The sequence below is a fragment of the Lagenorhynchus albirostris genome, chromosome 2 (genome assembly GCF_949774975.1).
Source record: "Lagenorhynchus albirostris chromosome 2, mLagAlb1.1, whole genome shotgun sequence".
Lineage (NCBI taxonomy): Eukaryota > Metazoa > Chordata > Mammalia > Artiodactyla > Delphinidae > Lagenorhynchus > Lagenorhynchus albirostris.
Window position 1 is genome coordinate 34,455,344 of NC_083096.1, and position 22,608 is coordinate 34,477,951.

At 52.3% G+C, this 22,608-nt stretch overlaps 1 protein-coding gene across 2 annotated transcripts; it reads right to left on the minus strand.

Annotated features, from left to right (window-relative positions):
* Positions 1–365: 365 nt before the first annotated feature.
* SLC41A1 (solute carrier family 41 member 1) lies at positions 366–22,392 on the minus strand. Of its 2 annotated transcripts, XR_009536916.1 has the most exons (13): positions 22,022–22,392; positions 19,301–20,323; positions 11,261–11,368; positions 10,063–10,134; positions 9,274–9,418; positions 8,989–9,135; positions 8,237–8,384; positions 7,311–7,390; positions 6,679–6,813; positions 6,223–6,371; positions 2,722–2,950; positions 657–863; positions 366–516 (listed from the first exon to the last, which is right to left on the minus strand). XR_009536916.1 is itself a non-coding variant. In XM_060129734.1 (12 exons), exons 2-11 carry the CDS (start codon positions 19,673–19,675, stop codon positions 2,765–2,767), a joined length of 1,545 nt encoding a protein of 514 aa, XP_059985717.1. In that variant the 5' UTR covers positions 19,676–20,323; positions 22,022–22,392; the 3' UTR covers positions 366–863; positions 2,722–2,764. The 2 variants fall into 2 exon arrangements, 1 of the variants encoding a protein (XP_059985717.1); XM_060129734.1 differs by having other exon boundaries at positions 366–863.
* Between the last annotated feature and the right edge of the window lie 216 nt (positions 22,393–22,608).

Here is a 22,608-nt window from a genome sequence, read left to right on the forward strand (position 1 = left end):
CGTGCAAGTACTCAGCAAAGAATGGCTATTATTATTTGACCCAAGCAGATTATAAACCTCTGGCGGGAAGGAATCTTAACCCATAGGTGCTTGCACCCTTTGCACAATACCCCAACCGAGGCTGAGTCAGTGTGTGGAGAGCAAGGACAGAGTAAGTCTTCTGGAATATGTCCCAGAGTAGCACTGATTGCTTCTCAATAAATGGCTGATGTTTTCTATCACGCATCTCTGTATTTAAGAAATATTTCTTGTTGCACTCTGGCCCCTTTCCACTTCTGTGCGAGGAGGGGGTGGGACTACAGAGGGGGCCCAAAGCAACAGTGGAAGCTGCTTTTTGATGAGACACACAGGAACCACCAGCCACCTAAATAAACGTCCTCTTTATTTTACCAAATATAATTTATCAGTTACGTTGACATTTGTCAATTCAGTTATAGTCACTATAAATAATTGTCGTAGGACACAGTTCTGTAACTTTTTAAGGATAGAAGCGTAAACCAATGTTGCTCCTCACAGCTGGGCCACAAGTCCATGCAGTTTGTGCAATCGGGGGAAAAGAAATGGATCTTCCATGAAAGTCATGAAGTCCATTTTCTTTCCCTCTCACCCCGCAGTCCTCCCTCTGCTCACACACTCAGGGGTTGGGGCACGCCTACCTTCTTGCTTTTGTGGCAAAGGACACTCCGGAATCCCCCAGGGCAGCCTGGCTGAACTCCAGAGATGAAGAAGCGGTGAGTGACTGGGGCAGGGGTGACTGCACACCACAGGGGCACAGCCTCAGGGGCGGAAGAGTTGGTTTTGGTGCCTGTATAAGAGTCTGTGTGCAAATGGGTTTGGAGATGGAAGACAAGACGAAAGAAGGCCTGAGGAAGAGCAGAAACAAGGCCAGGCTGGTGTTAATAAACTCTGCTGGACACAACCCCAGCTAGATAACCTCTATGATTCCAATTCTAAAGTTCTAGGCTCTGGAAGGTGGCCTGGGTGGAAATGGAGGGAGAGGAAAGTCTCTGGAAGTAAAGGGCAAGTTCCTGGGATGAGGCATGGTAGTGGTAAAAGTCAGGGTCACTGCCTAGTCTTCCCCTGGAGAGGGGCCCTTTAGGCTACAGAGCGGAGGGCTTAAGGGAAAGCTGTGGATAGACAGGCTAGAAAAAAACCTGCATCCAAATGCCCAGATTTGTACATGTGAGTGTGGACAACAGAATCCTGATCTGTTCACGGTAACATGTGGGGAAGGTGCAGAGACTCCAGTGTTCTCCCAGTCTTGTGCTGGGCAGAGAAAAGTGGAAGCAGTTGGTTGATATCCAGCCTTCTAGTTCTGAATCCTCTTTTGCGTGGCTAGTGAGGAGATGGGGGGAAGGGAGGGTGAGGAAGGGGAGTTTAGGGAAATCAGCAGTGGCTGAGCAATGGGGCTAGGGGCTCTAGCCGTGGTCAGTGTTGTGCGCAAGTGGGATCCAGGAGTGGAATCTAGAGGCGGAAGCTGGCTTGGTGACAAAGATGGAAATACAGCGAGGAAACTCTCTGCCAGATTGAAAAGGGCACATGGCCTTTATATCTAGGAACGAGGCGAGGTTAGAACCGTGTTTCCCTTACTGCTGGCTAGTCAGTGCCTGTGCAAACAGGACCTGACACGTAGTAGGCACTCAACAGATAGCGCTCAACAAATGTTTCAGACCGTGCCTGCGGAAGAGCTGCTCTTGGGGAGGCTGTGTATTTGCTGAATGAATGAATGAATGAATGAGTGAATGAATGATGAATGTGGGCAGAAGCCAAGAGAGAGGAAAACTGACCTCCATGGCATGAAAGAATGAGCGATTTCAGGAAGTGACAGGGTCTAAGGTGACCACGTGATTACGTCTTCAGGAGAACAGCAGCAGTGAAACACCCCTGGCTGCCCTCAACCTCCCAACCATTTTTCACATACCCATTCTCCGTCCCTAATCTTGGAACCCAACCCGGCAAGCTCTGGGAAAGGTCGTGCTTAGAAGCAATGAGAGATAAAGGTTGAACAGAGATAATCAGTTCTCTGGGCCCAGGGAGGATGTAGATCTTGGCAAACTATGGGTAGACGTGGGTCAACAGGGAGACGAGGCCACTGCTCGTATCTTCCTGGATGAGACAATCAACTGGAAAAAAGATCAAAGGGAGGGGCTGGTGGTATCTATCAGGCAATTGGGTAAGGAGCACGTACACAATTTAAGGAGTTCACCTCATTCTTTTTGAGAGCAGGGTAGAGAATAGGGCTAGGATTATTTGGGGCCAGGAGCAGCTGTCTCCTGCTTAGTGCTTTGAAGTTGGTCCATTTCTAGAAAAAGTATGTGTGTGTGGGAGGGGAAGGGAGAGTGACATTTATCCCTCTGTTCAACCGAAAAGAAAAAAAGAAAACAAAGACAAACCCCCAAAACCAGAGCCCACTCACAGAGGCTGAGTTTGCTAAAGCTAAACCAAATGTCCCCAGATCCCAGATGGAAACCCCTGCCCCAATCCACTTCACCTGGAGGCACCCACCATGAAATTGCACTTGGTGATTGTCTCAAAAATCTACTTGTACTATTCATCTCAGTCCATCTGTCCTGCCTGAATTCTTGCTCTACAAACTTGGCTCAATGTATAAAAATTCCCATTGAAAATAATGAGAATTCGGTATCAAAGTGAAGTCCTAGAAAGAGGTGGGAGTGTCAAGTGGGGTGGGGTGGGGGAAGAGAAACCAAAAAAAAATTTCACACAGAAAGTGCAGAGAGGTGGAGAGAAGGCCGAGTGACCAAGCTTAGTCCCCGACATCCGTGTCTCGGTCCCCAATGAGCCAGAGGACATGGAAGCTGAGTGCTAGGAGCCCAGTGCCAAGCAGGTCCCCCAGGGCCGTCAAGTACGGGATGGAGAAGTTGTCCGGGTCCAGGCCCCGGCCCCACATCCAGTGCACCATCCAGTCTGCGATGTACAGGAGAATCAGCACCTGGAGAAACAGAAGGGCCCAGCCTGCAGCCATCCCCTCTCTCCAGGGGGAGACAGAGGCCATGCCATCAACCCATTCATTGCATCACAAGGCTTGACTATCCACAGTCCTTAAGCTGGGACAGCTCGTCCCTCTGCCTCAGCAACCCCTCTATGTTCCTTCACCCCACAGTGACCACCTTGAACAGATGACAGGAGTAATTTGAGTTCTTTGGGAAGGAAGATGCCCCTACCCCGTGGAGTTTCCCACATCAGCATTACATTCTGCTCCCAAATTTACTAAACAAGAGGCTTCCTAATTGACATCCCACTGGTTGCAGGAATTCAGCCCTCTTGCCTCTAATTCTGGGTCATCCTATCCTCAGGTCACTCCAATTCTTGCCATGTTGGCCTCTTTGGGAGCCCAGCAGGGGGCTGGGGGTTGGAGTTTGCCTTTCATACAGGGATTTGTCCTCAGAGCAGAGTGGAATAAGGACGGCGTTTGAGGCTGCTGCCGGCACAGCTGTCTGAGTAACAGTTGATTATCCCAAGCTGCCTTCCTCCTGACCCTTCCCATTCTGCTGTTGTGGGCTCAGAGAATGCAAGTGTATTTTAACATTAGTCCTAGCAAAACAGAATTAAGAATGAGTCGGCTAAATGCAAAGCAGACAGTGCACACCAATTCAAAAGACGTTTTGGATTATCTGCTGCCTTGATTTATCTGTGCCCTTGCTTTTCTTCCATTACTACAGAAAATTAAGAATGATCTAGATTAGAACCTTGCTAGTGTGCCCAGGACCAGTAGCATCAACAACAGCTGGGAGCTTCTGAAAAATGCAGAATCTCGGGCCTCACGCTGGATCTCCTAAATCGGAATCTGCATTTTAACAAGATTCACACGCACTTTTAAGTTGGTGATGAACTCGGTCTAAAATATTCTGGTGGAGTGGGCTGGCCTGCGTCTTTGATATAGTCTGCATGATTCCTGACATTTGGGGATCCCCAAATGACTGCATCTGCGTGAGAATGAAACGGTTTCTAACGGTAAAGCTCCAACACAGTCATTTGGGAGGTTTTCCTCCTGACTGTACTTTGTAAATACTGTGGTATGCAAATTCTGCCCTGAGGGGCTCAGATGCCGGAACCAGGGCCACTGGGGGATCCAGAAGCCAGAAGTGATACCTATTTTTAGGTAAACCTAGTTGCTCTCCTGTCTTCTCTCCAAGGAAGCCAGAGGTTACAGTTCTAGCACCTTCACGTTCCACCTTGCCCCACACACGGCTGCTTTGGACTCCTGTGGCCCCCTGGGTGAGGGCCAGCCCCCCATAACTTCACACCCTGGCCAGCAGCTGCAGAAGCATCCCAAATAAAGAGCGTGGCCAGAAGGACTTCGGGACGTGTCCCACGAAGAGAATGGCAGCAGCTGTCCCCACATTCCAGCCTCCCGAGCAGGCCCTGGGACACATGGCTGGGAGGGGGCAGTGAGGGGATCAGGAAGAACCTTTAGAGGGGATCAAGTGCCGGCTCCGGCCCTGCACAGGCTAGAGAAGACAGTAGAGGTGAGAGTGTCCCCCAGCGTGTTCACAATGGGGAATGAAGCCGGGCCCATCCTTCCCGACGTGGCCAAGGGCTACCCTCCAGCCACAGACCCTCGGTACACACACATTCCCTTTTCCCACCGAGTGTGCTTCACCCCAACTCACAATGGAACGTGGCAACTTGGGTAACTGCCGCGGGGAAACTGCATGTGGTTGGCCCAGCCCTTGCTAAGATGTCCTAACACACAACATTTCTAAAGTTGGGGATGAGGGGTTGGAGTTATGGATAAGGGCTTACCAATAGGGGACTGATTAAATGAAACTGTGGCACGTCTACACAACAGGAGAAAATGCAGCCATAAAAATCAGGGTGTTCTGCTCTTCACATATGGGTGTGGAATGATCTCGAAGATAAATTAAGTGAAAAAACCAGGGTGTGGACAGCATGTATAGTGTGCTACATGTGTGTTTAAAAAAAAGGAGGAAAATAAGAAAAATATGTATGTTTGCTTGCATAAATATAGAATAAACTTGAAGGATACATAAGAAACAGATATAGATAAACAACAAGGTCCTACTGTATAGCATAGGGAACTATATTCAGTATCTTGTAATAAACCATAATGGAAAAGAATATATATATATTCTTATATATATATATATATATATATAAAACTGAGTCACTTTGCTGTACACCAGAAACTAACACAACACTGTAAATCAACTATACTTCAAAAAAAAAAAAAAAGAAACAGATAACACCAATGGCCTGTGAGGAACAGAACTGGATGGCTGGAAAAAGCAGAGAAAAGACTTTTCACTGAGGTTTCACTATGAACCTTCCACATTTTTTGAACTATGTGACTACTATTACCTATTCAAAAAGCAAATCTGTAGAAATTGAAAATGTGATACTAAGGGTGAGTTTGGCTATAAAGGGGTTGCATAAGGGAGGCTTGTGGTGATGGAACTGTTCTGTATCTCGACTGTGGTGGTGGTTGCATGAATGTACACGTGATAGAATTGCATAGAACCACACACACACACACACACACACACACACACACACACACACACACACGAGTGCATACTAAAACTGGTGCAATCTGAATAGCTTTGTGCATTGTACCAACACTGATTTCCTGGTTTTGATGTTGTGCTATAATTATGCAAGATGTTACCACTGCAGGGAACTGGGTGATCGGTACATGGGATCTCTCTACATTTTGGGGGGCAACTTCTTGAGAATATATAATTATTTCAGAACAAAAAGTTGAAAAAAAGGTAATAAAAAGCCAGGGAGAAAGCATCCTAGTATTACAGAATGGCAAGGCTGGATGGGATCCAACAGATTATCCAGTGCAGTGGTTTTGACACGTTTTCAAGCTGTGAAACCCTTTATTCAAATGAAATCTCCCAAGGAACCCCAGCATGCGAACAGAACCACATGGAGCTGTGTGGCCAGGCTAGTGGGGATGGCACCTGCCTAAAGTCCACCACCTCTGATCCACTCCTCTCAATTTACAAATGTATCACTGAGCCTCAGAGAAGTAAAATGACTGAGCAAAAGTCACACAGCATGTTAGTGACCTTGCTGGAACTACAGCCTGTTCTCCTGAGCCCCTGTCCAGTGTTTACTGGCCACACAGTCACAGAGAAAGAGTTGGAAGACTCTTTCTGGGCCAAGCCTGGACCTCCCCTCCCATCCGTGCAGGGCAGCCCTGGCCCCCGCCCCCGTGCCCCTGCCAGTCCGTACCTGGAGCAGTGCAGCTGTCATGTAGAAGATGATGAAGATGAGTGTAAGAGTGGTGTGCCCGCCCTGCATACAGCTGATGGTGTAGAGGAACACCAGATGTCCTGGGACCACGAGGAGAAAGAGGACCCGGGCCGAGCGAGAATTCACATCTGGAACCAGGGGAGAGATGGTGTGAGGAGGAGAAGGGGAGGAGGAGAATGGGCTCCAAGAGGCCTTTCGAAGTCAGGAGGTACCACGCTACACTCAGGGCAGCAGACAGCTGACTATCTCTATGTCTCCATCCCATGGTCCCCAACCCCCAGGGTGACCCAGGAAAGGACAGCCTTCCTGCCTGGGCTCTGCCCTCCAGAACAGCTGGTACATACAGCCCAACAGAGAAGGAGAACCTACATATGCAGGCCCCAGCTGTTTCTGAAGTGATGGAGTGAACCGAGGAGGTGGGGACTCTGGCATTACCGGGACTGAAGAAGGTGGTACAAGGGCTGGGGCAGCGGCGAGGGGCTTGCCCAGAGTTCTCCCCTGGCATTCCGTTCATGTGGAGGAAGGTGGAGATGCGGCTGGCCTGCACAGCCACCAGATTGCCCCCAACACCTGCGGAGACACGTAAGACCTGAGACGTGGGGGTGGGGAGTGGGGAGGGCACGACCCATTCACCAGACCCCAGGAAAAGAGTGAGACACTAAGAAGGAAGACAAAGACACCCTTCCTTCCAGGGAGTCTTCCAGGCTCCTCCCATCCCCCATGCTATGGAGAGGTGGCAGTCCCACGTACTCCTAACACGGCTGAGAGTGCAGGAAGGGACACAGGTGGATCTGCCTTCTCCATCAATGCAGAGTGTACACCTGCGGTCAGACACAGCCGAGGGGACAAGGCCCTGCCTGGCTCAGCCCCTCTCCAAAACTCTGCGTGGACCCAGGCATCCAGTGCTCATGCGCTGGTTCCAGTAACCAGTTTCAAGTAGCAGTTCAAGTCGTGAACTATCTGAGCTGGACTCTCTTGCCTGCTAGAACCCTGACTGATACAAAGCCCCCTAAATCCTCTGATCCCGCCCTCTTCTTTCCCCTAGGCAGCTAATGCCAAGACCTCACCATTAATCACAGGTGTGAAGACAGCCATCCCTGCAAAGTTGGGGTCTGAGACAGTCTTGTCCAAGATGAGGCCTCCCACACTACACAGACACAAAGACAAGACACAAAGACCACTGAAGGCTTCTGTTCCAGACCTCGGGATGAGAGGTACAGGTCCATCTGGACGTGGGCAGCAAGGTGGCTCCCAGGAGTCCCTTGTCCTTCCAGTCCTCGCCTCCCCTTGCCAGACCAGCTGATGCTCCTGACATACACACTGGCGCAGCACCCGGAGCAAACTGGGGCAGGCAGCTGTCTCCTTTACCCACCTCCCAAGTTGGCTAGAGGAGCCGCCTGCCGTTCTGCCTGCTCAGTATGATTTCCCCTTCTGGTAACAGTGCTGGGCTTTTCCTCAGGGAACCACCTCTCTCAAACTCAGTCACTGTGGTTCGAGTGACACTGCTCCAATGATGGTGAGGCCCCAGGCCCATCCAATCAGAGCAGCACATCCTTAAGGCCACAGTGATTGGTTCAGGGATAGCCACATGACTGGATGACAGCCAATGACATTCTATAATGGGACTCTGCAGAATTGTTGAGAGAAAGAATCCCTGCTGGCATCAGTAAGCGTAAGGAAGTGCAAACCTGAAGCTGCAGGCCAACACAGAGAAAAGCAGAGCTGAGACATGGAGAATACTGGGGCCCTAATGATATCATTTATGTCCCTGAATCCAGCTGTGCCTCTTTAGTTCTCTAAGCCAGTGTGTTCTGCTTTCTAATGAAACCCATTTCAGATGGCTTCTGTCACTTGCACCGGAAGGACATGTGACTGATCCAGTGTTGAAGGCATTTCTAGGGTCTGTGCCACACTTCCTCTTTCCGGGGCTTAAAAGTGAGTCTGTGGAAGGGAGGGGGGAGGGGGAGGGTGGGCATCAAGAGCCTGAGCCTACCTGCTGATGGCCATGGCAATGATGACAGGCTCCCAGCCTGAGTACAACACCTCCCTTGTGGCTGGGCTCCGTCGAGCCAGCACCACCCAGACAGGCAGCAGGGCCACGAAGAAGGCACACACCAGGGGGTAGATATATTGCCAGACATCTGAGAGAGGCAGAGATGGGAGGGAGGTGAGCACTGCGGCTCCCTGCTCCCAGCCTCCCCCTGGCTCAGCCTGCAAATGCCCCAACTGATCGACAGTAACACCACACTCAATGCCAGTAAATGTATTACCTCATTTGATGCTCACTGTACACCCGGGAGGTAGATGGGGCCAGCCTTTTCCATTTGTAGATAAGGAAACCAAGGTGAAACCTCCTCAGACATTGAACTTATTAGGGGTACAGACCAGATCCTAGGTTTCTTGCTTAGATTCCCCAGAAATCCCTATCTCCCCTCTTCTTCATTTTGCAAGCAGATTCCAGCCTCTAGTTCCTTTCCTTTCCCCCTTACCCCTCCAAGATAAGTGAGAATAGACAGCACCAAGCATATTTCTCAAATACTTTCACCCCTGCTCCCGCTGCCTGCATGAATTTGAGATAAGTACTTAGCCTCACCTCTCTAAGGCAGGGAGTTATTACAAACTGTGCTCCCACCAAACAGTTAAGAACATAGAAGAAATCCTTACACATGTGCAAGCCCACTACCATCTCTCCCAGTCCCACCCAGGAGTCCACCCTGGTCACACCCTTGATTGCCTCAGCCTCACCCTGCTCCAGGTACAGTCCCCAGCTGATGCCTGAGAGCAGTGCCAAGGTGATGAGGTCTCCCAGGCTGGCAGCAATGGGCGTGGCCACATTGTCTGGGTTGATTCCAATCTTGCGAGAGCCAATGATGACTCCAATCATGATCATGCCTGGGGAGGAAGGAGAGGGGCCAGGCAGGGTAAGAAGAGATAATGGGGTATCAACCAACAAAAAGAGAGACTGGAGGTTTAGTTGACACCCCTGGGGCAGCCCTTCCTACGCCCCTGCCCCTCCCTTCCCTTCCTTACCCAGTACCAGGGAGGCAATGAAGGCCGTGGCCACGCTGCTGGCACAGAGCAGGAAGGCATGTGGGATACTGAAGTGGCCGTCAGGGATCCAGCCAAAGACGACGGCTGCGATGGACGCCAGGAAGCCCACCACCGTGGCCTGCACCTGAGGAGGGGAGTGGTAACTCGGAGAGCAGAGCGTGTCTTAGCTGAGGTCACTGAGCACTTAGCCAGACCTCTTCCTGCCCTCAGCAGCCCCAGGAGGCAGGCGGGGCCGGCCTGTCCAGTCCTCCCAGGCTGGAATGATGTCTTTATTTATTTAGTTTCACACCAGACACCAGTACTGGGTAGTGCACCCTGCAGGAACCCAGGACATGTTACTGGCTGAATGAGTGTTCCTCTGGGGATTGGGGGAGGTTCAGTAGAGCCTGAGACTTCAGTCCAGACACAAGGCCTGGGACTCAACGGGGAAGACTCCCAGTTCGGAACCTGTGTGGCCTCATGGGGAGATGGGACAACAGCAGTCAAGGACCTTCAGCACTCCCGGGTCTCCTCCTGAGTCTGATCTGGGGGGACGCGAGCCCTCTGCACCACCGGAAGCCAAGAACTGACAGTGGAGATACTGGGGTCTCCCCCATCTTGGCTGTTTTCCTGGGAAACCTGGTTACCTCCTGGAGTCCCTTTGGGAGAAGCCAGCTCAGCAGGATGCTGGAGCTTTACTCAGGAGCTGGCAGGGGCTGACTTAAGCCTTTCAAACTCCTGACCAGGGAGGAAGCTTAGCCCCACCGTCTCTGGTCCCTGCTCTCTTACCTGGATGAGGGCCATATTCCCAGTGATCAACCGCCAGAGCTCCTTGGGTGTGTCCATGTGCCCGATGTTGGCCTGCGAGAGGGAGGACGAGGGTCTGGAGCTCCAGGCTGGAAAAGGCCTGCAGCTCCATCCATTAGGACCTTGCCTGGAGCAGCAGGCAGTGCATGTGACCTAAGACTCTGGGACCAGGACGTGACCCCCAGGGAAAGTGAAGCAGGGTCGAGGGGCTGGGGTGAGAGGGAAGGAGCAAAAGAGCCTTGAGCTCCTGCCTCTGGCTGGGGTTGGGAAGGGGGCTCCCAAGGCAGCCTCCTCTTCTCCCCTCCTCTCAGGACAGCCACTGAGCAGAGGCCGATTCCATGCTCTGCCCTGCTCACCTGGGCAGCTCATTCCCACATGGGTTAAAATGACCTGATCCTTCCCTGGCTCTGAAGCCAGCTTGCCATCTTAGGGGAGAAAGGTCAGCTGCTGGTGCAGGACGGAGGCCACGAGAGTGTTTGGGAAGGAGTGAGGCGGCATGGGAATCGGCCAGGAGGGCAAGTTGGGAAGGGCTAGGCTGGCTGCCACTTCTCTCTGCTGCCTTCTCCAGGCTCATGGCCGTGCAGGGACACCCCTGTCACTTGGCTCCCCTGGCCTCCTGAGTTGTACTGCTTCCTGCCTCCCACCCCATGGGGCCTGTATCTGGTTCAGTCTCCGAACCATGACGGCCGATCTAAGAGTTTGGGGAGGTGGGAGTGATGAGAAGCCCCTCTTCATCTATTCCCTTACAGAAGAGCAGCCTGCCATGAGGGAAAGGGAATGGGATTGGAGGGGGGCTGGGAAGGCCTGGCTCTGCTCCTGCCCAGCTGCAGAGTAGGGCTGGAGATCAGAGGAGGCCCCCATCTGTGCAGGTGGAGGGACCAGCATGATGCTTGCCTGTCAAAGCTGCACAAACAGTCACGAGGCGGGTTGCGAAGCAGGGGGTGGGGCAAGAGGCCAAGGATGGCTGGGACATCCAGAAACCGAGCCTGGGAACCACTCTGGGCAGGGAGCTCCTGCCCAGGAGCAGGACAACCGGCCTGGGGTCTCCCTACTCCTTTCCACCCCAGACCCACACTGCAGACCTGGACAGTTGAGAAAGGCCTGTGGTGATCTCCTAGTCAGGCTCTGTGCTGCCCCCGAGTCCTCTGTGTGCCCCATTCCTCCCAGCCAGGACACTCACTGCGGTGGAAAGCCTTGATGCCAGGGTCATTTCCAGGTTCCCCTTAAGCCCCAGCAGTGCAGGCACCAGGATGAAGACCTCTGTCACTTTCTGGAAGACTTCCCAGTGCTGCAAGGTGAAAACAGAACCCAGGCATTTCAGGGCCCCAAAGGGCTGGCATCGAGGTTGAACGTGAAACTGAGCCCTCCTAAAAGTGAGTTCCTGTTCCAAGGTTATGATTAGTGTCTTTATCCAAAACTTTAATCCCTTTCTTGTCCCTTCTGACCTCAATCCTGTGCTAACTGAACACCAATCAGCCAGAGTCAGATGACTAAGATTGCTGAGGTCAATCATAACATCATTAACGTACGGACTCAGGCTGTTTCTCTAGGTCAAAACGAGCTAACAGACCCTTGGGTCATGGACCACCAGACCATAGACTCTTAAACTCTGAGTCCCAAAAGTACAATTAAGAAACGTCACAAGATGATGATTAACCCCAGCTTCTTTGTTCTTCCCCTTTAAATCCCCCTCACTCAGAGACCAAGTGGGAGTGGATCTGAGGCTTGTCTCCCACTCCCTTGTGTGGTGCCCTGCAGTCAGCCCTTACTTTGCTGCGAACCTGCTGTCAGAGTTTGGCTTTCTGTGCTGTGGGCACACGAGCCCTTGTTCGGTTACAACTGGATAGTCTGGGAGCAGGGGCTTGAGGAGAAAATGGAATCAGCAGGGAGTGAGCACGTCAGACGCCTTTCCTCCAGGAACCCTGGAAGCAAACCAAGTCCGTGGTACTCCAAACAACAAAGCCCCCGCTCCTGCCACCCAGAGCAGGGGAGACGTGGAGGGTCCCTTCCAGTCAGGAGGCCCTAGCCCGTCTCTGCTTCTTCTGCCTGCTTTGTGGAGCTGGGGGAGAAGACGGCAGGGACCCACACAGCTGAGTCACCCCGGGCTGGCTTACACCCCAGAACTCCTTTGCGATCTCCCTTCCAATTGTCTTCAGTCTGGTTTCTCTGTGGCCTCAGCCTTGAGCGGTGTTGTCTCAGCTGTTGAGCACTGGGCTCCACGGGGCTGGGGTTGAGGAGATTAGAGAGTTTGTTTGGTTTCTATCTATCTCCAAGGGCTTTGTGCCTCAGCCACGGCAGCTCTCCTTTAGAACAGGCTCTGAATTAAGACTGTGGCCCCCAAACCTCAGAGTGTTGGTCTGCAAGAGGTTTTTCATTCCTCCTCTACATTCTCTCACCCTACAGACCTGCCCCAATCTCTCAGTTAGGAAAGGTAAGTGTACCCCTGCAAGGAAGAGCACTGGACTGGGAGTCAGGAGACAGGGATTCCAGCCCTGAGACCATCAGGCCTGGCTCTCCTACCTATTTCTTCAGCTAACATCTTTTAAGTCTGTACCATGTGCCAGCCTAAGGCTCTATGTGCATTTCCTCATTATATCCTATCAACAACCCAGTGAGGTAGGAGCTATTATTATCCCACATTGTAAATGAGGAAACTGAGGTTCAGAGAGCACTGCACTCCTTAGTGCTAAGTAGGAAAAATGTAGGAGCCAGGATTGGTTATTTGAAAGCTACTTTAGTTGCAGTTGAAACTGAAGACTTGCAAAAAAGGCTGGGACTGTGTTGCCCCCGAGGGCAATGTGGATTCCTTTCCCTGTGCCTTTATTCGTTTCTAGAATGGAAAGCCTTCAGGTTTGGAGAGGGGAGGGGTCAGGAGGCCAGACAGAGGTATGCAGGCTGATCAGAGCATCAAGGTCAGGAGGCAAAGTGCTCTAATGAGCAAAGGCACTGGACTGAGAGTCGTGGGTCTCCCACAAGAGACCACAAGGATAGGCCTCATGCTGTGTCCCCAACATCCTCCCACAGAGACCAGCCAGGGGTACCTTAGACAAGTTATAAGGGCCTTGAGCTCTTGACTATAAAAGGTACACTTCAGGGACCAGATCAGATGGTCCCTAAAGGCAATTCCAGCACTGACAACTCTATAGTTAATGATGAGCAAGGCTGCAAATCAAACTCACAATGAGATATCACCTCATACTCATTAGGATGGCAACTATTAAAAAACAAAACAAAATAGAAAATAACAAATGTTGGTGAGGATGTGGAGAAACTGGAGCACTTGTGCACTGTCGATGGAATGTAAAATTGTACAACCACTATGGAAAACAATATGGCGGTTCCTTAAAAAATTAAGGAGAGAAATAATATATGATCCAGCGATCTCACGTCTGGTATATACCCAAAATAACTTAAAGCAGGGTCTCGAAGAGATTTTTTTTTTTTTCGGTACGTGGGCCTCTCACTGTTGTGGCCTTTCCCGTTGCGGAGCACAGGCTCTAGATGCGCAGGCTCAGCGGTCATGGCTCACGGGCCCAGCCGCTCTGCGGCATGTGGGATCTTCCTGGACCGGGGCACAAACCCGTGTCCCCTGCATCAGCAGACAGACTCTCAACCACTGCGCCACCAGGGAAGCCCTCGAAGAGATATTTGTACATCCATGTTCATAGCAATATTATTCACAATAGCCAAGAGGTAGAAGCAACCCAAGTGTCCACTGACAGATGAATGAATAAACAAAACATGGTCTATACATACAAGGGAATATTATTCAGCCCTAAAAGGAAGGAAATCCTGTTACATGCAACAACATGGATGAACCTTAAGGACATTATATTGGGCTTCCCTGGTGGCGCAGTGGTTGAGAGTCTGCCTGCCAATGCGGGGGACACGGGTTCGTGCCTCGGTCCGGGAAGATCCCACATACCGCCGAGCGGCTGGGCCCGTGAGCCATGGCCGCTGAGCCTGCGCGTCCGGAGCCTGTGCTCCGCGACGGGAGAGGCCACAACAGTGAGAGGCCCGCATACCGTAAAAAAAAAAAAAAAAAAAGGACATTATATTAAGTGAAATAAGCCAATCACAAAGAGACAAATATTATATGATTCCACTTATATGAGGCATCTAAAGTATTCAAATTCCTAGAAATAGAAGTAGCATGGTGGTTACCAGGGGCTAGGAGGAGGGGGAAAAGGGAAGTTCATGTTTGTTTAACGGGTGTAGAGTTTCAGTTTTGCAAGATAAAAAAGTTCTGGAGATCTGTTTTACAACAATGTGAACATACTTCACAGCACTGAACTATACATTAAAAATGGTTAAGATGATAAATTTTATGTGTTTGTTACCACAGTTAAAAAAAAGGAGGAGCACGGAAATCAGAGGGGGCTAAGGCCAGGATTAGAGTCCAGGGGAGGCTGGACACTGGGGAGTCCTATAAAGGCAAGGACCTCTCTTTTCCTGTCAGAGTTCTTTTTGTGGGTGTGTGTGGGGTGCTGATGGCAGGGGGAGTCCCTACCAGGACCCAGGGGAAGGGCTCATCTCATTAGGACTGGAGCGTATCTGTACCTGAGCTCCTGGCCTAGCTCCTCACTGGTGGAAGGCGCAGGACTTTTTTAGGGAAGGCTCTTTCTGAAAACTAAGGATGGGAAAGAAACCGCCTGTCCCCCAGCCACAGTTGCTGAGCTTTCAGGCACCCACGGGAAGAGCCAGGAGGGATGCAAATCCCTTTTCATCCCTGGGCCCCCAAAGAGAAGGCAGCCCTAGTGAGCCCCGTCTACGCTGGAGGAACTCGGGGACTGTTGTTCTTGGACAAGGCCAGCACATAGCTCTGGGGCACCAGCTCCCAGCAGGCAAGGCCGTGCTCAGCTCTACCTCCTCCTCCCTCACCTCAACTGGACACGCAGCTCCAGAGACGAAGAATTCTCTCTGCTCCCCTCCCCGCCCCTCATAAGGGTGGCTGACCTATAAGGGTGGTTTGGAAGCTCCGCTCCAGAGCCCAGCCTCGTATCCCCTCCTCACTGCATAACACCTACCGCTCCCAGCTTCCAAGCCGCAGGCTCTGTGAAAAGCTTTGATCTCCAGGTAGGCGAATGTAAAATATGTGTACTTATTGGCAGAGTGAAGGAGCACGGAAAGAAATACTCCAAGTGTATGCCAGCAATATTTTCTGAATTGTTTGTAAGGTATATTTGTTTGTCTTTACGATTAAGAAAAAAAATGTATGAAGCTCAGCTAAGCCCCTCCAGCTGCCACTATAAATACTCCCAAATCCCTGCGTCTCCCAGCTCACAGGCACCCTCTCCTTCAACTACACAAGGACCTAGAAGGGATAGGGTTTTAGCAGCGATAAGATTCGGGACAGACAGGAAAGGAGAACCAGCGGCTGCAATGACAGCCCTATGCAGAAGTCTTCCCGGCCAGCCAGGATACAGCCTGGAACCTCACACCCCCTGTGCCCCTACCAGCAACGCCCTGAGCTGGCACTCGGGTCAAAGTAGCCAATGCCTACACACATACTTTCTTCACCCACCAAAGCCTCTCAAAGACACAGCTCAGACAGGGGAGCCTCTGACATGTATGTACACACACACACACACACACACACACACACACACACACACGGCTCTGAGAGAGCCCGAGAAGCAGGCTGCCCTGAGGTGAGGAGTGGGTAGAATGGGCAGGGGCCCGACAGTGTCTCTCCTTCCTCCTTTGGCCTAATTCAGGCCCATCCTGTTCATCCAGGCTGGAAGTGCCTGCCCCTGAGGTCAAACCAGTCAGCCAAGCCTTCACCCACACCTTCCTGCTCTGCTGGGGATGGAAAAGGGCACGTTCCAGGAAGCACTTGGCGGGAAGCGGGGACAGAACACATCGACACTGCTTCTCAGAAATGCAGCTCTTCTTCCCTTTCCCTCTCTGTCCATGGATACAGGGGAGTGAGGGCTCACTGGGCCCTGATATTTTGGGGCTCAGGGATGAATCAGTTCCCTTCACACTTAGAAATAATCCCAATTCAGAACAGTCACCCTAAGTCTCACACCTCAGTGGCCCTGCTGCTACTTCATCCTGATACTTCCATCTTGCTTCTTCCATCCCTCACCTCTTCTCAAAGACAGACCCCTGCCTGCCTCTGAGTGTTCTGCCCTGAGCCTTCCCCTCCAGGGAGACAGCAGCAGGGAAGAAAGTCACAGCCTGGAAAAGCTGGAGTCAAGGACATGAAGAAGACTAAGATCCCCAGCAGCTCTGAGAACCAGGCTGTGGGAGAACCTGGGAAGGTGGGCTGGAGTTACCTTTCAGGGTGAGGACTAAGTCAGCTCAGATTAGAGTAAACCCAACCTTCACCTCAGGCTTTTCCCCACCACCTGCAGACATCCTCTAGGTGTCCAAGGAGAAGGGCCTCAGGGCAGCACCTGGGTACAGAGGGCTGTACAAAGTGTGATCAAAGGGGTGGACATGTGGAACCTGAGTGTCCTAGCCAGGAATGCCAGCAGCCACGGGGGCAGGCCAGCCAGGAGAGGAACGCTTCTTTCCCACTCCACTTCCCTAAGCCCATGCTTGCCATCCACTTTCATCTTTGTAGACTCTTCTGTATACACAGCAGGAAAGAAAAGCGAGAGGAGGAGGTATTTCGGGGAGGGGGTGTCTCCTTTCCTTGGGATCCTCAGCAAGTGAGGAGTGAGTCAGGATAAGGAGCTGGGAGTCTCACCTGTTTTAACACAGCTGGGGATTCCAGTGAAGGTTGGCACACCACCTCCTGCCACCCCCATCCCTCAAAAGGCTGACAGAAGAGGGGAGTGAGATGCTCTGCAGCCGCCTAGGACCAAACCAGGAGGTGGGGCAGGGCATCTGCAGCATGGAGGCTCCCAGATCCCAACCCCCTTCAATTCCAACACTGGGCCCAGTCCTGCTTTCCTTCCCAAATGCTATGGGAACTTTCAGCCACGGTGGGGAAGTTGCAGCAGACTGCAGTCCACTTAAACCTTTCCTACTTTTGGCCAGTACGCCAGCCCCTTATCTCACTGCAGAGGCTGGTTCTACAGGCTGAGTGGAGAGGAGGGCAGATAAGAGGAGAGAGAAATGGGCCTGGGGAAGAGACTGGGGCTTCTGCAGCAGTGGGGAAAAAAGGGGGGTGCCCTGGACCAAGGAGACATCTGTACCAACACGGCCTTCTGCTCAGCTGCTCTGAGACACTGGGGACACTCTACAGCCAGCTCCTCCTGATGGCCCCAGCCTCTTAGGGCCCCAGATTCTGTCCCACTGAAGGTCATCTTAGCTTGTGAAGGGGGAATGCGGTGTGAATCCTTAGAAATTGTCCTGCTTTTCCTGAATCCGAGATTGTCAGACACCGCTTTTGCCCCCTTAGGTATGGAATAAGAATCTCCCTGTGGTCCCTGATCTTTCTGCTCCCACCCCTGCCATGATATAACTGCAGCCATCTGCAGGGCCTGCTCCAGACCAGCTGTGGCAGGAGGCTAGGGGGACGGGGACAAGAACAAACCAGCCGTTGTCATCCATACTAACTGAACCTTAGCTATGGGGTGGGCCTAGGTGCCAAACTGAGGGCAAATGTTGGCCCTCTGTGGGCACACTGGTCAGGCTCCAAAGATTCCCTACCTGGGTTTCTCAATGTCTCAGGACCATGGGTGAGGGGTGGAGGTGGGCAAGGTGTCTGAAGTCTTTTCAGTGTGTGAGGTGGGGGGAGGGAGGGGCCCTCTAAGAACTTTTGTTCTTTGCTCATTTTAGAATGTAACTCCAGCTGTTCCCGATTCCAGTCTACTCTGTTCTTCGGGGAAAGACAAAGAGAGCAGACCCCTCCCAGAGTCTTTAACCAACTGGCGAACCACAGCCATGGTGAAGGCCACAGAGGTTAATGGCATAGGTTCTGAGTCAGATGACCAGGGACAAGTTACCTAATCCCTCTGAGCCGCAGGTTCCCTACCTACACTATGGAGATGGTTATGGTTCCTACCTCATGCGCCCACGGAAGAGGCCAACAGATGCTCCCCACTACCGTTCTTACTATCCACAAAAGAAAACAACCCCTTCCCAGGTCACCACCAGATCCTGGTTCTATACCCTTTGGAGGCACCAAACCAGAACTGGAAAACTCTTAGAATGAAAACCAAGGCCACAGGAAAGGGATGGAAGAGGTGGAGAACTGCTACCCTGGTCTCATTTCTCCTCCTCCCATTACCTCCACTCGCTGCCCTAGAAGGAGCAGCTACCAGGGGGAGGAATCCAAAGCCTGCCTTCCTAGCTTCTGGCATGAGGAACAATCCCCCAGATAACAGGTTAGGGGAGAGAGCAGGAATGACATAAATGTCATCCTCATTAGCAACCAAAGCTGCAGTGTTCTCCTAAGGACTCAAGCCAAAGTGGTCCAGGTAGACACCATTGAAAGAACCACCTAGAACCAACCACCCTGTTTCCTGGGACAAGGGCCTGGTGAGACTTGCCAGCAGGACTCTCTGTACTACCACATGCATCGTTGGTAGGGTTGGATGGGAAAAGGGGAGGGGATGCTGAACTCCATGTCCTCCTGAGAGATTCCATGAGAGATTATATTTTGTCCCCATATATGTCACACAATTAGCACTTCTATGTCTCATCACACCAACACCGCCCCCCACCCCCGCAAATCATGTATCAGACAGCATGTGCCCACCCCCAATCCCCAGCAAGATCCTGCCAAGGTTACAGGCAGACAAGCAACACAAAATGCCTTTAAGAACCTTCCCACTTAATTTGAGACCCTCTTGGCAGCTGGACAAATTCCTGCCCAGCAGGGGGATGAAGGGGACACTTGAAACTGAGCTTTCTCCTGTGGGTATCCTTGAAACCCCAAAGTAAAGGGAAAAGAAAGTATAAAGAGGAGGCCTATCTAAATGTCTCCTACTGAGCTGGGCTCAGCAGAAATGCCCAGGAGGGACGGCAGGTAACAACCCTATTCCATCTCTCCTCTTCCAAGCCTGAGCTCTGGAACCAATTCTGCTTCTGTTAAGCAATACTGCCCTGACCACCTCCCTGGGACTACTGAGCTTCCTCAAGGCTTCTGTAGAAAGTAACTAGACGAAGAAGAAGCCAAGGATATGATCCAAAGGGAAAAGTACTCCAGGAAACAGCAGCTGCTTCTGACAGGGAGGTGGAAGAAAAGCTCCAAGAGACAGTTTTCCGGGAGGAAAAGGTGGCTCCGGGCTCAGGGTCAAGAGCTGCCCTCCCCAGGTCCTACCTGTACGATGTCCAGCACCATGCCGGCAGCCACAGTCCCAAAGCCTGCCAGAAGGAAGGGAAACAGCACTTGCAGCCCGATGGAAAAGGAGGTCTCCTTGAGCGGGGAGGGTGGTGCGGGGCCACGGTCTGTGCTGACGTCGTCACTTTCATTGCTCTGGCTCCCGTTCTCCAGCAGGGCGTCCTCCTCCCGAACCCCCTTGGCGTTGGCGCGAGACTCAGTCACCACCACCTCTACCCCAGCCCCATCAGGCCCCAGGAACTCTGAGGTCCCGGCCAAGGGCTCTCGCCCGGGGCCATCCGAAGGGCAGGGTGAGGCAGTGGGGCCAGTCCCGTTCAGCTGGTGGACGTCCTTCGGCTCCGGCTTAGAGGACATGACGGGAAGGGAGGAGGAGAAGGGGGAACTCTTCTCTCTTTGTTTGCTTTCTCTCCCTTTCTAACTCTGGAAAGAACTTAGTCTTGGGGTGAACCCAGGCTTGGTCGCCGCGGGACCTCTTCCCACGGCTCTCCGCTCCTATCAGGTGCTGCAAAAACTGATCCACCAACAGGCAGCCCCATCAAGCACTGAAGCCACGAGCTGGAGGGGAGCAAGAAACTCCTCACCAGACTCTGCAGCCGGCCACTAGGGGTGCAGAAGCCTGACCCAGCTGGCCAGCGCTGTGCTTGGGGGAAGCTTCTCTGGCCTCTTAACTTCTTTGGTTCTCAGTGCAGGCTTCTCAGAGCAAGGGCCATCCAGAGTAGAAGAGCCCAGCTAAGTCTGGGGTGCCCTCTGAGGTGGCCCTTCTTTCATTAAAGTAGCTTGAGTTCAGATCTTTCAGAAGGCAGCCTCGGCCGGGGGCTGTGGCTCCTTCCCCCGCCTCTGGTTGGGCTCCTTCAGCTTCCCACAGCTCCTCGGGCTCTGCTGGTCCCAGGGCACTGTCTGCTGTCTCTCTCCTTTTTTCCAGAGATGTCCTTCCTTCCTGGGAAGACCTTGCACCTTCCCAAATCCCTGGTCCTTAAAGTCACAAGAATCTGTATGGAACACCTTATGTATGAAGAAAGAAGACAAGAAAAAGAGAATGTTATGATACAGCAAAGGACAGCTCCTACTGGGAGAATCCTCCCACAAGGCAGGTATAAAGAGTTTGCTATTTGCCTTCCTTTTTTTCATTAAATCACCCATTCCTGCCCTGTGACATCTAGATGCCCAGAGGGCACTATCCCTGCCATGTTCCCAACAGGCAACCCACTGCCTCACAGGGACCACCACTGTGGTCAACAGCAATGAGATGTGGCCAGCCTGGGATTAGGAAGATGCTGCGCAGGAGACCCTGGCATTGCCTTCTCAGCGACCGGGGATGGGAAGGGATGTCCTGGGGGAGATCCCTTCTTGAATGCCCATTAAGAACCCAAGATTATTAAGGTGTGGTCTCCCAGTGGGGTCAGTTACAAATTCAGTCACAAGCTCCCTGTAGCCACCCTGCTGTAGAAAGTGATTGTTTACAGCCACACAGGGCAAATAAGCAGGGAGAATTTGATCACTGAGTGAGGGACCCCAGACCCCTAAAAGCCCCAGCCCCTGAGCCCCTGAGGAAAAAAAAACAACAACTGGGAGGACTTCCTGGGCAATGGGGCAAGGCTGCCAGACCAAGGCCAAGAGCCAGAGGCCTACCCACTCCTGCCCTTGAGAGTCAACAGTGTTACAGAAAGCTCAGACACTGACTTGGACCTAGGCCTCTGTTCCTACTTCTCTCCCCCTGCTCTTGGCCTTGTGAGCTTGTCAGATAGGACAAGGGTGTTATCTCAGTTTGAAGGGAAAGACGGTAAAACTATTGGTTATTATGCACACATTTCAGTTCTCTAGGTTCACCCTGTTCCCCAGGGTTATTGAGAGTTGGATATAATGTAATTCTTAAAAAACAAAAACAAAAAACAAAAGCACCATCCAAATAAATAAGTAAATAAAACAAAGCAAAATAAAAAGCAAAGCAGCATAAGCCAAAATGCACTTGCTCCCATGCACTTGCATGTCTCTTTAGCTGTAATGGCCCCACTTTTCTTGCCTAAAGAAATCCCTAGGCCTTGATCCCACCCTATTCCAGCTCACCAGAATAGCTCTCACAAGTAAAAAATAAATTTAAAGAGAATTTCCCTAGGAAAGATGAATAGGTCCTTAAGTATTCCAAGCACACACAATTAGTCAACTCCTGTTTGGGAAAGGGTGGATCAAACTCCAGTAACTGGCCCATGGGAACTGTTTTCTCTTTCTAGTCACTCACGTCACCAGGACTCCCTTTTCCAGTCTCCTGAAACACTGTCCTGTGGTTCTTTCAAAAATCCTCACTAGAGATCCAGGAGGAAACCTCTGAGCAAGAGAGTCCACTGCCCCTTGCCAGAAAAGTTTCTGAGTCCGTTAAAACTTGACCCTCCCTCCTCCTCCCGTCTTCCTGGCAGGTCACCTAACCTGAAAGTGGGGCTCGAAGGAAGAGAAACCAGTCCCTCACCCCATTCCTTCCAGTGACTGAGACTTCAGATGGGCCTAAGGCCATGGGATGAAAGAAGCAAAAGTGACCCAGGATGCCCTGAGGAGGGGACAGAAAAGACCGTCTTAGTATCCCCAAACCCCGGGAGGGAGAGGTATCTGGGTGGCCCTCCCGCCTCTCCCCGATTCAGACTCAGCAAATGCGCTGCGCTCCAGGTCTCCCGCCCTCGCCACCCACCCTCTAGACCCAACAGGACTGACCTGCCCCTCGCTGGGGAGGAAGGGGGGCGCCTGGCGTGTGGCAGCAGGGACCCGTGTTTTTGGGGGGTGCAGGGATCCCCCTCTTCTCATCACTCCTCCTCGGCAGTCCTCCTCGGCCTCCGGCGTGCCCCCTACACCCCCAGCCAAGGCGAGCGTCCAGCCGCGACACCCGGCTCGCTACATTTCGCCTCTGCGTTACTGCGAGGCCGCCGCTCCGCTTCCACGAAGGGGAGGTGGTCAGGGAGGGAGTGCAGGATATACCGCCTTGCTCCCGGGCGGGGGCTGGGGGACCCGGACGGGGGACCGTGGGGCCGAGCTCACTCGCCCCCAATCGCTTCTTGCCCGGGGACTTGGCCCCGACTGGTTGGCTGCTAGGGGCAAACGTGATCTGGGGCAGACTGGGTGGCACCCCTCCCATCAAAAATAGATTCTGGATGGACAACTGCAGCAGCCAATCGGGGGCGGGGGAGGGGGCGGGCTCAGACTCGGCCTGGCCCCTTTCCTTCGCTTCGAGCCGCGGAGGCGGGGCGCCAGCAAAACGCAGTGCGAGGAGCGACTGGAGCCAGAGGCTGGCTCGCGGGTCCCAG

What these genes read in the sequence shown, in the direction of transcription:
- SLC41A1 (XM_060129734.1), bottom strand. Translation starts at nt 19,675, where the DNA reads ATGTCCTCTAAGCCGGAGCCGAAGGACGTCCACCAGCTGAACGGGACT. An exon ending in TGGTGCTGGACATCGTACAG is followed by an intron (nt 11,369 to 19,300) that starts GTAGGACCTGGG and finishes TTCACCTTGCAG; the next exon opens with CACTGGGAAGTCTTCCAGAA. An exon ending in ATTGCCATGGCCATCAGCAG is followed by an intron (nt 7,391 to 8,236) that starts GTAGGCTCAGGC and finishes GTGTCTGTGTAG; the next exon opens with TGTGGGAGGCCTCATCTTGG.